The sequence below is a fragment of the Astatotilapia calliptera genome, chromosome 7 (genome assembly GCF_964374335.1).
Source record: "Astatotilapia calliptera chromosome 7, fAstCal68.1, whole genome shotgun sequence".
Classification (NCBI taxonomy): domain Eukaryota; kingdom Metazoa; phylum Chordata; class Actinopteri; order Cichliformes; family Cichlidae; genus Astatotilapia; species Astatotilapia calliptera.
This window is the reverse complement of record NC_137428.1, coordinates 57,040,255-57,058,664: the sequence shown is the minus strand read 5'-3', so window position 1 is coordinate 57,058,664 and position 18,410 is coordinate 57,040,255. Positions and strand designations below refer to the sequence as shown.

The 18,410-nt window shown below is 42.7% G+C and overlaps 1 protein-coding gene across 2 annotated transcripts in view; it reads left to right on the top strand.

Annotated features, from left to right (window-relative positions):
* otud7a (OTU deubiquitinase 7A) overlaps positions 1-9,115 on the top strand; it is a 43,278-nt gene extending 34,163 nt beyond the window's left edge. For both annotated transcript variants that reach the window (XM_026175895.2, XM_080303929.1), the window contains 3 exons: positions 4,336-4,450; positions 5,037-5,121; positions 5,892-9,115. In XM_026175895.2, coding sequence (XP_026031680.2) covers positions 4,336-4,450; positions 5,037-5,121; positions 5,892-7,457 — 1,766 coding nt within the window. In that variant the 3' untranslated portion in view covers positions 7,458-9,115. The remainder of the gene's footprint in view (positions 1-4,335; positions 4,451-5,036; positions 5,122-5,891) is intronic.
* The last annotated feature ends 9,295 nt before the right edge of the window (positions 9,116-18,410 follow it).

Below are 18,410 nucleotides of genomic sequence, written 5' to 3'. Positions count from 1 at the left end.
GTTGGTGCAAAATTGCTATTTATGGTGTTATCTTTGGTATTTGGTAAGAAATGGGAACAAATTACAGGCTGCTAGCAACAAAGTGCCTAAAAATACAATTTAAAACAGGTTCTTTGCTAAGTTGTCTGTTATGTGTAGACACAAAACTGGTTCATCCCTTGTTTGATGCCTTTTTTTATGCTTGAGTGATTCACAGGTCAGTGTTAAGTGGCATAACAAAGGAAAAAAACATTCCTCTGAAAATGGTCAGTTATAAGGATTTGATTTAAAAAAAGAGTAAACAAACAGCTAGTGTCTAACAAAAAATGGAAGGACCTTCAGAAAGCCTGGACAACTATTGCTCAAGACCACTTTTAAAAAACACAAGAAGCTCTGGCTCCCTGAAAGCAAAATGTGAACATGGGTTTTTGACATTGTGCCTGCAGTATCAAGTATAACAATATGGGAATGGCCATTAAAATTGTATTTATTCTAGTTTTCTGTGTTGCTTCAGATGTGATTCACTTCTATTATCCACCATGATTTTCTGGGGAAAAGGCTCAGACTTGTTTACATGCATGGCTGCTGTTTACCCTGGTGAATTGAGCCCTTTAAATCTGCAGCTGTGCAAAGTCAGGAATTTCAAATTTGTGCATTTTCCAGACAGTACAAATTGTTCTTGAATCTCAATACAGAGGGAAACATTGACTCCGTGATTCTGCTGCCAATCAAACCTTGTAAAAGGTGACTTTGTCTAAGTGAGGGGAAAAAGAGAAGTTGGAGAAGCCACATTGACATCTTATTCTGCTGTTTTGTTTGACTAACAAAAAAGAAGGACAAATATGTTTATGACCAATCAAGTGATTTTCATTTAACTGCTGTTTCCTTACATGTCACACCCAAGTTTTGTATGTTCGTATTTCCCCGAATCAAACTGCAAACTTAGCAAAGTGAGGCAGGCTATCAGCGATGCTGCTGAGTGCACAGCTTGCATACCATGCAGCGCTGTGATGTCATCCATCCATAAAGTATGGAAATTGGTCATTCAAGGACAACAAAACAAAGCTGCCAACAGGGAGAGTAAATACATTACAGCACACTTTAGTCCCCCAGAGCTCAACTGGCAATGTTGAATCTCTAAATTTGGACCAGGCCCAAATGGGAACAACAGCACACACAGCTCTTTGGAATGGCGAGAAAGACGGACAGCTGCATCGTGGGAGCCCGGACGGCACCTCGCAGACCTCTGCTGCCTGCTGTATGACCCAAGTGGGAACTGAGTGGGAGCTGGTTCACTGTCCTCTGGCTGGCTGTGTGTGTGTGTTTGCGATTATGACAGAATTTTTCTGGGCAAGACATTCTAGGAAAAAACATCTATAAAGAAAACCACCTTTCCTCTCAGCTTACAGCGCTGCCATGCCAGTGCTCATTACCGCCTGACGGTGTGGCTGCAGGCATAGGTCATGCATTCCTTTCTTTATTTTAAGTTTGTGTTTAATATGTTGTGATTTGCAAGCAGTCAAAGGCAGCGGTGACCTCTAAGGACAAATGTCTGTCATCAGTGCTCTTATTAATATATTTACCCAGCAGGCATTTATTTGTGACTAATGGTGCCAGATATATATGAGTGATCAGGTTAACGCTGGCGTGGGTGTAGCTGGACTAATTGTGTCTCAAGAGCTTCAAGCGTCACGAGGATGCATGTCCCACCAGTATTTTGACACCTGGCACGATTAATCGCGTGCATTTCATTATGCATATGAACTTAAAAAAAGACACGCAAGAGGGCACAGAGTGAGGATTTGACGTGCAGGGACGCAGGAGGGGCAGTTGCTGCTGGTATCTGTGTCTCCGTGAAGCCTGGAGAGCAGAGCAGCCTATTGGCAGTGGAAGAATTGATGAAGCAGGGAGGAGACTGCGTCTTCCATCTGGGTCTGACAGTGAAGGCTGGAATGTCCCCAGCCCGAACAGCCTGCCTCTCTCTGCTGTCATGTGGACAACAACCCCCACACTAGGTAGCCTGAGGAGAGCTGTCATGTGGGCCAGCGAGGTCTAGTTAGTCCTCCTTATGTACGGTTGTTTTAAAAGGCACCCACACACTCAGACCAAAACAAGTACTGTACATGCCTGCACTGTGTACACACTGTAAGCACATTTCCCACAAGAGGAGGCCGGGTAGGTGTCTGTTTTATGTTCTGTGTCCAGTGATTACTGTTGAAAACCTCTTCCTGCTTCTAAGTAGTTGATCATATCAGATAAGCATGAATGGAATTATTTCAGCACTCCGGCTCTTATCCTCTGCTGCTGTGTCTGATTGCAGTCTATTACTGAACCAAATTTAGCTTATGCAGCTTCAGTCAAATGTAGAACGCTCAAGCTCTGAAATTGTTTGGATTGTGCGCAGATAAAACCAGAATGTAATGATTTGAAAATCTCAAAAACTAGAAATAGAACATAGAAAACAGGCCAAGTGTTTAAACTGTACTGTTTTAAGACAAAATTTAGCTCGTTTTGAATTTGATGGCAGCGACACGCTTCCAAAAATCAGCCATGTTCACCACTGTTTAACATCCGGTCTGGCAACTGAGGGGACCAGTTGCTGGACTTCTGGGAGAGGAATGCTGTATGATACAGGATTCTCAATACTCCTGGGTCATCTTTGTCATATTTTTGTTTCATGATGCGTCAGATGTGTTTTCAGTTGGTGAATGGTCTGGACTGCTGGCTGGCCAGTTCAGCGCTGGGATTCATGCTGCTGTAACAGATGCAGTAGGCATTTTTAAAGGCCTTCGCTGAAATTGATGTCATCTGGATTGGAGCGCGTATGTTCTAAAAGCTGTAAATACCTTTCAGCACTGATGGTGCCTTACATGTGCAAGCTGGCAGCTCCATAGACACTAATGCAACCTTATACAATCAAACCTGAGGGTTCGCTTTAGTCCAGAGGATCTTGTGTGTTTTCCAAAAAAACCAGAATTTCACATTTCGAAACCCGTCTGACCACAGAACAGTCTTCCACTTTGCCTCAGTCCATTTTAAATGAGTTTCAGCCCAGGCTTCTTGTTTGCGTGATAGAGCTTTAACCTCCATTTGTGGAGACAAGGATTTCTGGAAGTGTTCCTGAACCCATATAGTGATTTCCATGTCTGTTTTTAATGCAGTGGTAACTGAGAGTCCAAAGATCACAGGCACCCAGTGATGATTCTTTTTAATATATCGTGTAGTGTGGATAATGAGATATTTGTAGTCTTTACAATTTCACATTGAGGAACATTATTCTAAAATTATTCCACAATTTGTCGACACCTCTTTTTTCCCCCAGCTTGTGAAGCTCTGCTCATCTTTACTTCTGAGAAACTCTGGCTGTTTAAGATGCTCTTTTTATACTAAATCATGCTGCTGACCTGTTGCTAATTAACCTAATTATGTGCAAAAAGTTCCTCCAGCTGTTTCTTCTTAGTACCACTTGGCTTTCCACCCTTGCATTGTCCCTGTTCCTGCTATTTTGAGATGTGTTGCTGCCATCAAATTTAAAAAGTTTTTAAAATAGTGCATTTTGTCAGTTTAAACATTTGATATGTTTTCTTTGTTCTATTATGAATGCAATATGGGTTTCTGAGATTCTTTTCCAGAGTGGTTGGTCCTATTTTAGTCGTTTTGGGCTGTTATTCATTTTGGTAATGTTAACACTATGCCACGTAAATGTAAGTGAAAGAATGGGAGAGCATTGAACAAAACTAGTAAGAGCAGTCTGACCAGAGTTTGTTCAGTGTTGCAGACACGTAAGCACATCTGTATTTCAGCGTGTAAGCTGGGATTGCACGTTCAGTCGTGATGTTGGAAGCAGTAATTGATAAAACAGTCTCACCATAATGTCTATTTGGGCACTGTTTTTAGAACTTTCAGTTGTATTATATGATAAAAACACTTTGGGGCTCCAGACCAGTTTCAACCCAAGTTATAATAAAGAAATGCTTTCCTTTCATTTTCTTCGTGGAAAAGATAAAAGTCTGTTTAGACTAGACTAAACACGCCAGTCTGCATTACATCATAAACAATCAAGTTTGACTGAGGCCCTTCTGTGTTTGAATGAGTCATGTTGAATGACAGTCACAGGTCATGGTCACTTCTCTGCCTGAAAAATAAATGACGGCGTGAATACACCTCCAGTATACTTTACCCCACACTGACAGGCATCTGGGATCATTAACGTGGTATTATTCTAGTGTGTCATTACGGTGCCGCTTGCTTTCGCTGTGACAGTGCGATGGCCTTGAGAGAAGTGGTAGCATGCTATTTTGTCTCCAGTGGTAAAGCTGGACCAAGCTAACGTTCTGATAATCTCATGTCTTCCAGCTGTTATCCCTCTGACCGACTCGGAGCACAAGCTGCTGGCACTCCATTTTGCCGTGGACCCCGGCAGGGATTGGGAGTGGGGGAGGGACGACAATGATAATGCCAAGCTAGCCAAGTAAGTCCTGTACAGTATATCACTCGGCGATCCTTATCGACAAGGCGCACGGCGTCACAAGGCGTGAGAGGGTAAAACCTGCAGGTCAGGAGAGTCCTGCCTGTTCACCTACAAGGTGCTATGTGGAGGATTTAATTCAGATTATTTACTTCAGGATCAAGTCGCTTTAAAAGAATGAGAGCACTGGAAGAGCAAATTGTGAGGTTCCCATAGGTAGAGCCTCACTGAAACAGCGAAAGCCTGAGCTGAAGAAAGAGTTTATGCAAGAAGTTTCTGTTTCACATTCCTGTCAGTCAGGGTGTCATTTTATCCTCCCAACAAGCTGTAGTGTGAACAAAGCAGAAAAGACTTTATATTGCCCTCAATACGTTTTGGGCGTTATTTGCGCCGTGGTTCCACTTCTGCATTTGAACAATGAAACACGTTCGTGCAAGATGGCTCAAAGAGTTTGTCAGTATTTTCTACAAATGCTATAGCACACCCACATGTGCCACAAAATTTTGGTGAACATATGTCACAAATGTCACACACGTGTTGTAACCGCTGCTTGTTGTTAATTCATGTGTTTTTTTCCCCCCTTCTCCAGTCTCATCTTGTCTCTGGAGGCCAAACTAAACCTGCTGCACAACTACATGAATGTAACATGGATCCGAATTCCATCTGAAACAAGGGTAACCTTTTTTTCTTCTTCACACAAGTGTGCCTTGTTTGTCATGGTTAATTTAGCACTATGCAGGGACTCTTCCATTCCAGATGTTCTCGAAGCCCCAGAGTCCAATCAGTCGGCTTTATTTACTCTCAGAAAGCAATAATCTTAGACATTTATGTGTTTACTGGCTATAAAAAAATAGAAAACAGGCAATTATACTTGATTTCTTCTTCTTTTTTGTTTGGAATTCATTGGGAATACATGAAAAGGAAAGTTTACCTCAAAATTAAAAATGCATATTTGGTCTGTAGTGCTGTTTATCATTCCATGATTTGCTTAATTTTTGGAAAATCATCTGTAGATAAGTCTTTCTTCTGTTTAATAGAATGGAAGTAGAAGGCGCTTGCTTCATGGTGCAAATGGTCATGGTAAAATAGAAGTGAAAAAATTCAGCAGCAGTGTTTCTTATCAGAAAACATGACCCAGATAGAGCAGGTCTAGTCTGGTAGAAGAAAAGGTAGTTACTACATGAAGGTGCTCACTATGAGCTACAAGGTCGGTCAAGCGACGCTGATATTTTTTTGCATGTTTTGAGCACCACAAGGCGAGTGCAGTGTAGGTGTCGTTCTGTTAGGCAAAAACTGGTCAACCCCACAATAATTCAGATGGATTCACTGAAAATATGTAGGTAAAGTTTTGCGGCAAGCTTTCCCCTTAAATTTTCATGGTGCTAATCCACAAGCAAATTTTGAACAACTGTTCAGTCGTGTGTGTTTGCGTGTCTTTGTGCAGGCTCCCCTTGCTCAGCCAGAGTCTCCCACAGCCTCCGCAGGTGAGGATGTCCAGTCTCTGGCCGAGTCCATGGACTCTGACCGCGAGTCTGTCGGCAGCAACTCTAACGTCAACACTGGCAAGCCAAGCAAGGAGAAGGATAAAGACAAGCAGCGAAAAGACAAAGACAAGAGCCGGGCCGACTCTGTAGCCAACAAACTAGGTAGCTTCAGCAAAACCCTTGGAATCAAGCTGAAGAAGAACATGGGTGGTCTGGGTGGCCTTGTTCATGGCAAAATGAACAAATCTAACTCTGGCTCAGGTCGCAGTGGGGAGAACGGAGGGGAAAAGGCAAAGAAAAAGGAGGCTAAGTCAACCAAGGGAAGCAAGGAGGACTCGGGCCAGTCTGCAAGCTCCACTTCTTCTGAGAAGGCCACTAGTCCTTCCCCCACGGACAGAGACAGACCCTCCAGCTCCTCGCCCACTGAGAGACAGGACAGTGCAGGTAAAGGCTCAGGGGACAAGACCCTGGAAAACTGGAAATACAGCACCGATGTCAAGCTCAGCCTCAACATCCTACGGGCTGCCATGCAGGGGGAGCGTAAGTTCATTTTTGCAGGACTCCTGCTCACCAGCCATCGACACCAGTTCCACGAAGAGATGATCAGCTACTACTTGACAAACGCCCAGGAGCGCTTCAGCCAGGAGCAGGACCAGAAAAGGAAGGAGGTCGAAAAGAAGCCCGCTGTCACCAATGAGGTAGCTGTCAAGAAGCCTGAGCATGAGAGTGTCTTCCAGAGGGAGAGATCAGACAGCTCACCTCCGGAGAGCTGCTCTCCCATCCTGCCTCACCACACACACCCCTATAACAACTCCCAGCCCCCGCTGGGTCTCAAGATGCAGGGCAGGAACAGTCCCACTCCCGCGGCGCCTCTTGCCTCTGTCCCGGCCCCTCCTCTCACCCCACCTCCAGCCTTGCACCATGTCTCGCACCCGGCCCCAACCCCTGCGCCTTACTCCTCCCCCAGTATTGGTGCTAAGAGACCTGGGCCTGTTCCTGTGTCTGCCCACTACAGCCATACACCGCCCATCCAGAGGCACAGCGTGATCCACTTACAAGATGTCAACATGCAATCCTCCATCTTCCAAGATGACCCCTACAAGCCTGTGGTGGGCACTCTAAAGACATGCGCCACCTACCCCCAGCAGAACCGCACACTTTCATCCCAGAGTTACAGCCCTGCTCGCCTGTCAGGGGTCCGCACTGTTAACACCATAGATTCGCTGTCCTACAATATGCCTGGCGAACACAAGTCCCACACCTACACCAATGGATTCGATGCGGGAGACATTCAGGACTGCCTTGAGTTTGCCGATGAGGACAACTCATCTCACACCTGGCTCAACCAAGATAAAACCAAAGGGCGGAGCTCTGGAAGCCCTTTGTACTGCTTTCAGCAGCGCCGCTGCAAGAGGGAGAACTGCTCCTTCTACGGTAGGCCAGAGACAGACAACTACTGCTCCTACTGCTACAGAGAGGAGGTGAAACGCAGGGAGAGGGAGAGCAAAATGCAGAGGCCTGTATAGCCATCACCGCTACTCCAGCTTGTCAAAAAGTCTGCAGGAGACCTGAGGGAACAACACCATCTGCACTCTGCATTTAGAATAACATGATGGCAAACATTATCCTGTTTTGTTGAAGAATGCTTGTGTATTCCCGTCGCCCTTCCCTTGTTAGTAAAGGTTATTACTTTATGATGGGGGAAGCAGAACTTGAAACAGTGAGCAGCTTTGGCCAGATATTGTAGTTTTGTTTGACTTCTGTCTCATTCAATTTAGTCTTTTACTTGTTTTAGAGTAAAAGTCATCTTTGTGATGTAACTTTCTGTATGTGGAAAGGAAATTTCTTTATTTTTCAAAGTGCAGAACATTTGCATCTCGTCAGGAAGGAACATTTTATCTCTTTTAATCAGTTTGAATGCAATACCTCTGCTCGGTTCTTCAAAATCTCTGTGGAAAAAAAAATTTGTAGTTGTTTTGCAATCAATATAAATCTAATGAGGGAATAATATTAGAATTTCAAGCAATAAATTGGTGATTCTTTTGCTACACCCTCTCTCAATTTTGTCTATGCACCAATAATATAGTTACTGTAGGTTAACTGTGTCTTGTACATTGTAAAAGATCGTCAGTGTGCTTTTGTAAACCAATTTGAACTACAGGAATTGAAATGTGTAAGCATTAGAGATTGTAATGTCGGATTAGGATGAAATGTAAAACTCTCATATGTGAAGTGTACCTTTGTTCTAGCCAAGTTGCAAAGGTTTGCCGTTTCGGAATTGGACTCAAACTATTGTGTAAGACATTGTTTCACATTTTTGCCCGTAGTCAACCTCCTAAAAGTCCACAAGCACTGCCAAACTGGCTTCTTAAAAGAAAAAAAAAGTACAGTTCAGATTTTCAAAATGTTTCTTTTTTGTGCCAAACACTGAACAATGTGCATAGGATGATTTGCTTCTCAAATATGCAGTGCTTATGGTGTGTTTCTCTGAGTTGCTGTTGACTGCGCTACTTGGTAAATGTGTTAGATGAGAAGAACTGCGGGTAGTGAGAGCAGGTCGATGTGTGTTTGTCTGAAGTGTTTTTACATGTCCGTTGCCCCCGACACACACACACAACACAACACAATGTGCAATCATGCTACTAGCACTATGTGGTGACATGCAGTATAGATGTGTCACCGGTCCAGTGTGAGATTGTTCTTCTTCCATATCTAGAGGCCGTTAAAAAGAAGCACCTGCTGCTATGAGCACCACAAGCCTTTGTGATCATCAGTGCTTTAACCAATCAGAGGGGCTTTTCCAAAAAAAAACCAACAAAAAAAGAAACCCCAGGCCTCCAAGTGCTTTCTGCTCATTTGACATGACTACTGTAAAGACGCAGTGTTTGTGTTGCTGTTTGTTCTGGTGATGCTTGGATAATGTACCATGCTGTCCTTAACTTAGTGTGTCCTGGCCAAGGATGTCCACTGCTCTCTCAGTTTGCTTCTGTCTCTCTCCTGTACACACTGCAGTGTTGCTCCTCTTTGTTTCTATGTGACGACTAGTTCATGGACTCTCCACCATGTTTAGGACTGTAAGATATGATTTTGTATTTCTTTAAGAGTTTTACACTACTTTAAATTATTGATTTGCACATTAGGTACGAATGTAAATATGAGAAAAAGAATAGTTTATTGTTACAAATGTGGTGTGTCTGTGTTATTTTTGTTTAGCTCCAAAAAGTGATCGGGAGAAATCTGGACGGATAAATTACATTTTGAGACTTAAGAATATTTTTATTCACTGCTGCGTTCTCAGAGTTTGGAGTCATGTGTGATAATCTCCTCTACATGCAGTTTCTGCTTGCTTTTTTTTTTTTTTTTTTTTTTTTTTACCTTTTGGTCCTCTTTCTAGAGGCATAAAAGCAGGGGATGTTTGGTTTGGTTCCCTTTTTATCATTTAAACTGTTCCAGATTTATCCTGCCATAATCACTGCTTAGAATTACCGAACATCCCTAAACTGTAGATGAGCATATTAGGGCTACAGTCCTAAGAAAACCTATGATTCACTTTTAGCAGCAATAATTTCTGTGGGATTTTATCAGTCTGTCACATCACTGTAGAAGAATTATTTTCCAAATCTTCATTTCAAGGTTGCTTCGAGGTTTGCATTTGTCAGGTTAAGTTTTTTTCTTCAGCCATCCTGTTGCAGATTTACTGCTGTGCTTTGGGATCTTGCAAGTATTATGCTGGGGCATGCAACATCCTGTTGCACAATCCAGTTGTAGCCACGCTTTGGCTGTCAGACAGAAGGCCTTACATTAAACTCTTGAATACTTTGGTACATAGAGGAGTTTGTGGTCAACTTAGCGACTGCCCGAGTCCTGTGACTGCAAAAACGAGTTCAAACCATCATCCATCCTCCACTGTGCTTGATAGATGATGTGAGGTTTTTGTGCCAATACGCTGTCTTTGCCAAACATCTCTGCTTTGGTCTCCTCTCTAAAGCGTAACTTTCCAGAAGGTATTTTTAAAGCTCTTTAGCAACTACTCCATACAAGTCATACATGTTCAGTCTTTTTCTGATTATACTGTTTAACGTACTAATGAAGGCCTGTAGAGTCAGAGGTGTTTTTTGTTGTTTCTCTGAGCATTGCGCTCTCTGAATTTCTCGGGACATCCACTCCCAGGACGCCATGCAACTGTCTCAAATGTTTTCTACTTGTGAATACTCTTTCTCAGTGAAAAATGATGGACTTCAGCTACTTTGCTCTCATAACCTTTCCCAGAGCGATGGGCAGAAACGAATGCTTCTTTGAGATCGTTGTTCTTTCCTCCTCTCCATTGCGTTAACTCGCACCTAAATGCTCCCAACCAACAAACTGCCAAACCTTTAGCGCTTATAGAGGTGCTCACACTTACTGATGTTTAGTTAATCAAATACATTTGTTTAGCAGCACATGACTTACCCTCTGAATTCCTATGGAATGAGCAAGGATGCACTTAGTCTTTCAAAAGCTTTTTTTCACATAAGAATTGCACTTGACCGACTGAAGATACGATATATCAGTTTTCCAAATAAAGGTGAGTTAAACAGTTTCTCAATTACAGATTAACTGATGAGAGAGGGAGATATAGGACACAAAGTATCCTACACTGAACAGTTCAGTTCACTTTTGTCAGAGCTGACCAGTGATATTATATGTGGGTTTTATTTAGATAATACTTTAAAGTAACTGCGCAGAATTTGTATCTGAAGATTTCACCTTGGCAAGTGGGGAGACTTGATTTCTACAAGAACAAGAGTAAAATATTATTATTAAATATATTGTAGCTCAAGATGAGAACCAAAGGAATTTCATCAGGTTTATCTTTAATAAGCTACTCATAGTTTATAAATGTAGGGCACTGACCTATTAAATAAGTATGCTAGTTGCCTTATCTGCACTAAAATTCAAATTTGTCAACATCCACTTCACCAATAAAGTCTTTACCTGACATGAGAATGTGCCCTTTAACTTTATGAACTTTATGATGACAAATAAACACTGGCAAAAACATTTTAAAAGAATTCTCATAACATTTGCACTGAAATATCCTTACTGTTGGTTGATAATGTGGGTCAGACTCATCGGTCATAGCTGACATTTTCCACAACACAACTCAGCAGTCTCGCCTATTTTTAAACAAAGGCATCTTTTTTTTTCCATAAACTGGTCGTGAATCATGAGTCAGCGTTTTTTGAATGAGTCAATCCAAACACAACGAGGGGAAAATTCCCACCGAAATCAGGGTTATGGAGTTGGGATTCTTGAGTGAACTCTAAAATAGGTCAGCATTTGAGGCTCGGAGCTGTAATCCCCCCTCGGAGACACGCCTGCACTGGCAAGAGGATTGACACCCAGCAACTGAAGAGGATGGCACAAAACAGCAAACAAATCTCCAAGCGCATTCTTGAGAAGTGCCCCCCGCCTTCAGTGATTAAATCCAATGAGGGCTTTCTGCACGTGAGCCATAAGTCATATATCAAGATTAGCAACATCAAACACCACGCACACAAAATGACTCAAAGGATATTCAAAGAGATTTACTTGTCATCACAGCAATGTAGGGATGAAGTTAATTACGGCTCAATTTAATCTTTAAATGCACGGAGCAGGAGGTGCTTGTGAGAATAGTGAAGTAAGAAAGGTTTCATTCCAGTGCATTAACAAGCTGTTACTAATTAACAAGAGCTCCTTTCACACAGAGAGCCAGTGTTTGAGTTCAGTTTCTTCCACTGCTGCCCACCGCTTGTGTCAGAAAAACCTCAAGCGACATGTATGACCTTAGAGCTTTACTCTTAGTCTTTAAAATTAAACCATAATGCAACCGCGAGACAGCAGATAAACAAATGCCTTGTTTTCCTATAATGAGGCAAAAACCAGGCTTTTAAAATGTGCAGTCTGTACAGTAGCAGCAGGCTGGAGTTGGTGGTGAGGGTGGGCAGCAGTCCTCTAATGTGTGGGATGAACTGCATACTTCTGAGTGTATAGTCTCGTGACTGAGTCGATGATGAAGTGGGATGGATTTACCTCTCCAGCTTTTGCTCTGTGGTTTTGGACTGTGGCTGCTAATAATGTGAAATGAATATGAATATGAAATGACTTTTTCAGGTCTTTAAGATGAATTACATCTCCACGTGATGCCCAGTGTTAGTCACACAATGACACACAGGGGCCTCTGTCATCACAGCAGTTATACCCCAAGCTCTTGAATTATGAACAAGTACTGAATAAGACAGAGGGCATTGTCTTCTTTCTTGGATAATATCTTCTCAGAATGTCCTTGGAGAGACCCCCCCTGTTGGTTTTCAAAAGTGACAAAGAGCTCTATCAGGCATACAGCAGGATTTTGGCAGGCCTGCTTTTTCTCTCGAAACTGCACAGCCTCCATGTTGTCAAATTCACTCAGCTCATTTCTAACTGCGATTCATGCTAAAAAAACACCCCGACGCATCTGTTTCTTTCCTCAGCATAATTAGAGCCCATTACAGACTTTAAAGGAACACAATAGTCCATAAATATTGATTTTTGTTGGGTAAGCAGTTGTCTCATTATGATGGCGAAATGAAAATGTGGGACAAATATGCATATCCATGGGCGTGCAATTTGAGTGTTTAAATCCTCTCTGCACACTTCTCTTCAAGTTTGGAAGCACCTCGCAGTATTTTCAGGTCTGTTTCAAAGAGGGGCTGCTGCCTTTGATGTCTCTGCTGCAGTGAGTTGTATGCCCCACACAGCACCACCCCCTCCCCAAAGCTAAGCCTTGTTCTCAGCCAGTGCCAGCCTCCAATATCTGAGCTCATCCCACCCGCTCTCCGCAAGAACTAGCGCCAGCCCTGCCATGCACTGCACTTGAGAGTGGGTGGCATCACATGGCCCTTCAGGCTGCCTTCTGGGGTTTGGCATGTAGGAAGACACACACACACACACACACACACACACACACACACACACACACACATGGCTACTATGTGATTAGGCCCGCTGCTGCTGTTGCTGCTGACTGCATCTCTTCCTCTTTTTTTTCTGTGGAGTAATTTTATAGATTCTCAAAGTCAGTGATGCCCACACACCTCAGTGGAGCATAGACCCTTTTCCAGCCTGCAGTGCCTCCCACGCCGTAGACTTTGAGTGTTTCTAAGCGCCAATCAGCGCTGGGTAGCACCACCAAAACCGCCCCCTCATCCTTGTGTTCCTTCTCTCTCACACACTGTCCTGCACTTTCACTGAGCAACCGCGGTGAAAATAACTCGCGCACGAAAGCAAAGTTTGCTCAGCAAGCAGGATTTCATCTGGAAACCTGATGCTCTAGAGCAGATAATCCAAAGAAAAGGTGCGACTAAAATGATAAATCAGTCAAAGTGAAACCAACTCCTCCACCCCCACATCCTGTCTGCAGGGTAACAGCAGCAGATATGTGCTCCTGCTACTCATTTAGCTGTCTGTACTTTGCCCTGCGTCTTTAGCAAAATAACACACTAAGAAGTAGACAACGTTTCATCTTGAGAGCAAACACGTTACCCAAGCCGTCACCTGAGATGTTCTTGTAACACAGAGATATGTGTGAATTAACTCAGTTACTAGTTTCCATTGCGTCTTCAACTCTTGCATTAGCAGGACTTTTGCAACAGTGTGGAAAGATGCAGCTCCATTTTCCTTGACAGTAGTTCCCTGCCTTTATTCAATGCTTAAAACAATCCAAAGAAGAAAAAAAGGGAGAGAGTCTAATATAAACACATGATGTTGAACTATGCAGAAGGCCTTCATGTTGCCAGACAAACAGGCTTTGAAAAAAAAAGCAACATGCCGGCTGTGATGGCCCATCACTGTGCGGTGGTGCCAGGGGTGCCAGCTTGTCTGCTTGCGTAGCGTGGTGTGCTGGTAGCTCCAACCTGCTCGGAGACGGGAGGTGTACAGCATGAGCAGGGAGAACACCATGCTCCTCATCAAGAATTTTAATGCCTGCGTTCTTCCTTCCTGTCTCACTCAGCACGATTCAGTATGAGCAGGAAAGGCCACGCCTGTGATCTCTGCTGATGTTGTTTGGCAAACTTAGCTTAAGAGTGGGATAAAGAGATATTGGCAGGGTTTTTGCAGAACAGTAAAATGCAGAAGGTTGGAGGCAGTCTGCTTTATCTGTGTCATGTGGTGTTTAAAGTACACCAGGAAGATTGTCCATTCTTGTAAGCGCACTGTGTGAATGCGTGTGTGCAGGAAACTTCACATGGTTCGCAATCTATTTGGTCTGAAACACAATAAGGAAGGAAGGAGTCCCCAGCTTTCGATGCCCCACCCACTGTTGATACCCCAGCAGTTACAGTAAATATTTGCATGGGTGAAATGAGGGAACAAGGTGTACTTCCTGTTATAAGAATAATACTGAAGCGCATGACAGGCTGGTGAGAAAAAAAAGCTTTCTACAGTTCTGTGCCGTTAGCAGTACTTTACAATTTTAAATAAGGGATTTAGCCAATATGAAAATGAGGAATGTGTTTCTGAAAAAGAAAAAGACATTCTCCCTTCAGTAAATAAAACTGAATTCAACTTATAAGCAGTGAAGCGCTCACTTCAGCTTGTGGCTAATCTTGGATAATAGTTGCTTATCTAGTTCTCTGATATATCTATACCTAGACTAGGAATGACAAGCATATAATTTAATGCATTATTAGCTGGAGGGGTGCATTATATTACCTTTACACAATGCTAGACTTCCTAGTATAGCATTGTGTAGGCCTGCAGGTCTAGTCCTGTCAGCCTGCAGGTGTGAAAAACAAAGAAAATACAGAGGTGCCAAAAACTGCACTTTCTGAAATGGCCACTTGAGTCTGGCCCCAAAACCAAGTCAATCACCAAGTAAGAAGACCCATCTTTCCAGTAGAAAACTTTATTATTACAACCTGGTTAAAACAACTCTTGTAGTTTGTACAGTAGCTAATTTACCCTTTCATCACTATAGTGAGAGTTGAATGTTTATATAATTCACCTGTTTAAACTGGGCTAAGGTGTACATTTTTAGAGGCTGCTTTGACTAGCAGGTGACATGTTGTCTCTAGCTACATGTCACCTGAGCTCATTTGAAGCCACTAAACCAAACCTTTTGATTGTGTCTGTGGTGTTAATGTAATTACCTGACTGATAAAAAAAAAAAAAAGTTTTTTCTGTAGTTAATTGCCCTAACAGTGTTCCATCCATTTCTTCCCCCTATCCAATTCAGGGTTCTGAGGAGATTTTCCCTGCTGTCTAATGTTTGTTTTATGGGACTGCATTTGGGTAGGTATTTGCCTACGCAGAGTCTACGCAAAGTGGTATGCAACCAACACAAATGCACTTGTGTGGAGTCCTCCAAGGTACCAACAGCCTGTTAAACGAGGTGGATGACGCTATGCGTAGGTTGAACGCTGGTTGGTTTAAAGAAATGGAAAACGCACGAAGAAAAGCTCAAAGCTAACTGTTTGTGACGCTGCCCCCTGGAGTGCTGTGCAATACTGCAAATTTTGGTATCGATCCGATACCTAATAAATAACGGTCCAGCATTTTTTATATTTTTAAATTTTATATTACGATTTTTCTCACCCCCCCCCCCAAAAAAAGATGGACTACATACTGAACCAAGAAAAACAAAGAATTGAACCGATCACGCTAGTAGCTACTAGCTGTCATTTCGTTTTACCAGCAACATGTTACTACTTAGCATTCCACCCTCGTGTCTAAATATGGTTATACTCCTTTCTCCAAAACATCCAAGACACTAGTTGCTAAAAAGCTACCACCATAAGGCGGCTATGCCCATCTTTTACATATGATCAGTGTTTCCTGCCTTTATGCTAAGCTAACTGTTTGCAGGGAGTAGCTTCATAGAGACCTGACAGTGCTGTCGTCTTTTGGGGCACTAACAGTAGACTATTTCATGAAATTTTAAGCTATCCGGTTGTTCAGTCTGACGTCACTAGCCGTGTCTGGACCTAAACTCCGCTGCAGGTAGGGTTGCCAACTCCCTGAAAAATAAATAAGGGACACCTCGTGGCTAGGGCCGGGCGACCCAGTTGTCTTCACCCTTCCCAGTGTGGTGAATTTTCTAGCTCTTTTTTTGTGTGTGAAATTATTTTTTTAACCCTTTGACTTGAATTTGATTTAAGTAGATGTGTATTCTTTGTGATATGAACACATGTGAAACAAATGATCATTTAGCCATTTATTTTTAGCTCAAAATGACAACATTAACACAGTAAAACAGGTCTCTTTCTTAAACAGAAGCCTGTCATGCTTAACTTTTGAGAATATAAGTAAATCTTTCTTTAAAAGAACTCTGTCCTGCTTAACTTAAAATAATAGAAAACAATAGAAAGAAAAATATTCTTGTAACAGTGCACATTTAGTGCATTTAGTACAATTGGCTTCAGCTGAGGTATTATTTCAGCTTTTCTAATGCTAATCAGCTGCTCCCGTTTGAAAACCCGCTTGTTCCCATGATTACGCATCTTAACTCATCATCATTATTCATCTATGTATTACTTTTATGTATTAGTCATCTATTTGTTGTAATCATCTATCCTTGCAGTCGTTTATTACACAAAATAAATTATATTATCACACTTCTGGCCACATAGCGCTGATATTCACTGCACATGCCCATATTAACTTTTTCCAGCCAGGTGTTTTCCTTTTCCCATTCTTCCCTTTCTCTGAGGGGGAACAAACATTGCTGCTCTAACGCTGGGCTCACACTGTGCGGTTTTAGGCCCATTTTGAGCCGATTTTTGAGTGATCGGACCGATTTTGGCCTTCATCGTGCGTCGTGTAGTATACGTGGGGTAACGAGAAGTGATTAACACCTCACGACCAGCTCCCGATCATCAATCGCTCGTGAGCCGCTCACACTGCTCGCGCGCAAACACGTAAACGCCGTGAAAAAGATGGAGCAGCACGGCTGTGCAGCGTGTGATCTGGACACAAGCGATGGAGGCACAACTTGTAGAACTTTGAAAAACTCATCCGAGCCTTTTCGATGTGGCCTCACAAAATTATCACGACCACAACAACCGTGAAAATAGTTGGATCTACATCGCTGCTAAATCACAGCTGCCTGATCATGTTTTTCATTAGCAATTTAGCAAAGTTGATGGTGGTGGTGTGTCTGTGTGAGTGAGAGACAGAGAGCGAGCGACAGATTTTCTGTTATAACCTTAATTTTATGGACGCACAGTGTGAGCACTCAGGTCGCATCAGAGCATCGGGCGGTATAGTGTGAGACCTGCATCGTGACCTACCAACTTCTAACCCCTGCGAGTCAATCGTGCAGTTTGAGCAGGAGCTGAATAACGCGACTGAAAAAATCGCACAGTGTCTGCCCAGCTTTAGGCGTACTGTCGTCCGAGACTTGCACCGCAGAGTCGGCGTTTGTTTCCCTGTTGGCCATGCTTGTTGTTGTGGTCATCTGTTGTCTTCCGGTATTTTCTCCGTAAGCGACCTTTCCTCGACCAATGAGATGAGCGGTAATCTGAATTGTCATACTCGAATTGTCATAAGTGTGCTGTCAGCTCATTGGTCACAAAGCAGGAGAGGGGCTGGGAATTATGTTTTCAAACAAAGCGTTAATTCCATTAACATTTATAGACTACTTTTGATTCTCACTGTATTACGGGACAAAGTGCGTCCCTTATTAGCTCAATACGGGACGTGTACTTTTGTTTCTAAATACGGGACAATTCCGTATTTTAAGGGACGGTTGGCAACCCTAGCTGCAGGTCCATATATCAAACGATCACTATGGCATTACTGAGAGTTGAAAAACTGTCTAAAGTCTTTCATCTTTAATAAAAATGATCAGCGTTCTGCTCTACCAGGTGTAACAACTGAGTTTAACACCCAGGCATCCACGAAAACGGAATTTATGACATTTAACGGAGTTAGCAGGGAATTAGCTCGCTAGCTTCTATCTAAATATAATATAGCATGTCCTGACTGCGGGGTTTTAGAAACAAATTAAAACGTACAGCTCTGTTATCACTTCCAGCATAAATGAAGACAGAAAACTAAAAAGCAGTGACGTTTGTAGGGTTACTGAAGTTGGGCTAGCTGGTATATAATGATGTGCTACGTGACCGCTAGCGACACAGCTATGTTAGCATAATATAAACAAGCTAACTTTTTTTCCACTCGATAAAAGTTAACGTGAGTGTTCTCGGTGGTCAGGAACAAATGTAATCGCATGGCAGGATGCTGTAAAAGGACCAAACTTCAGCCAGGAGAACAACTGAGATAATGCAGCCACAATACGAGGTTAGTCATTCATATACTGCTGCATGGGCTGGGCTGTAGTTACATCCTAAGGTTTTAAAAACTGAGCTTAAATAAATGATTAGCGGTAATAAAAGCCGAGGGAGGTCAACAGTGATCACTGACTGTGTTAGGAGCTTTTTGAGATCAAATAGAAGAAAATACATAACATTAAACAT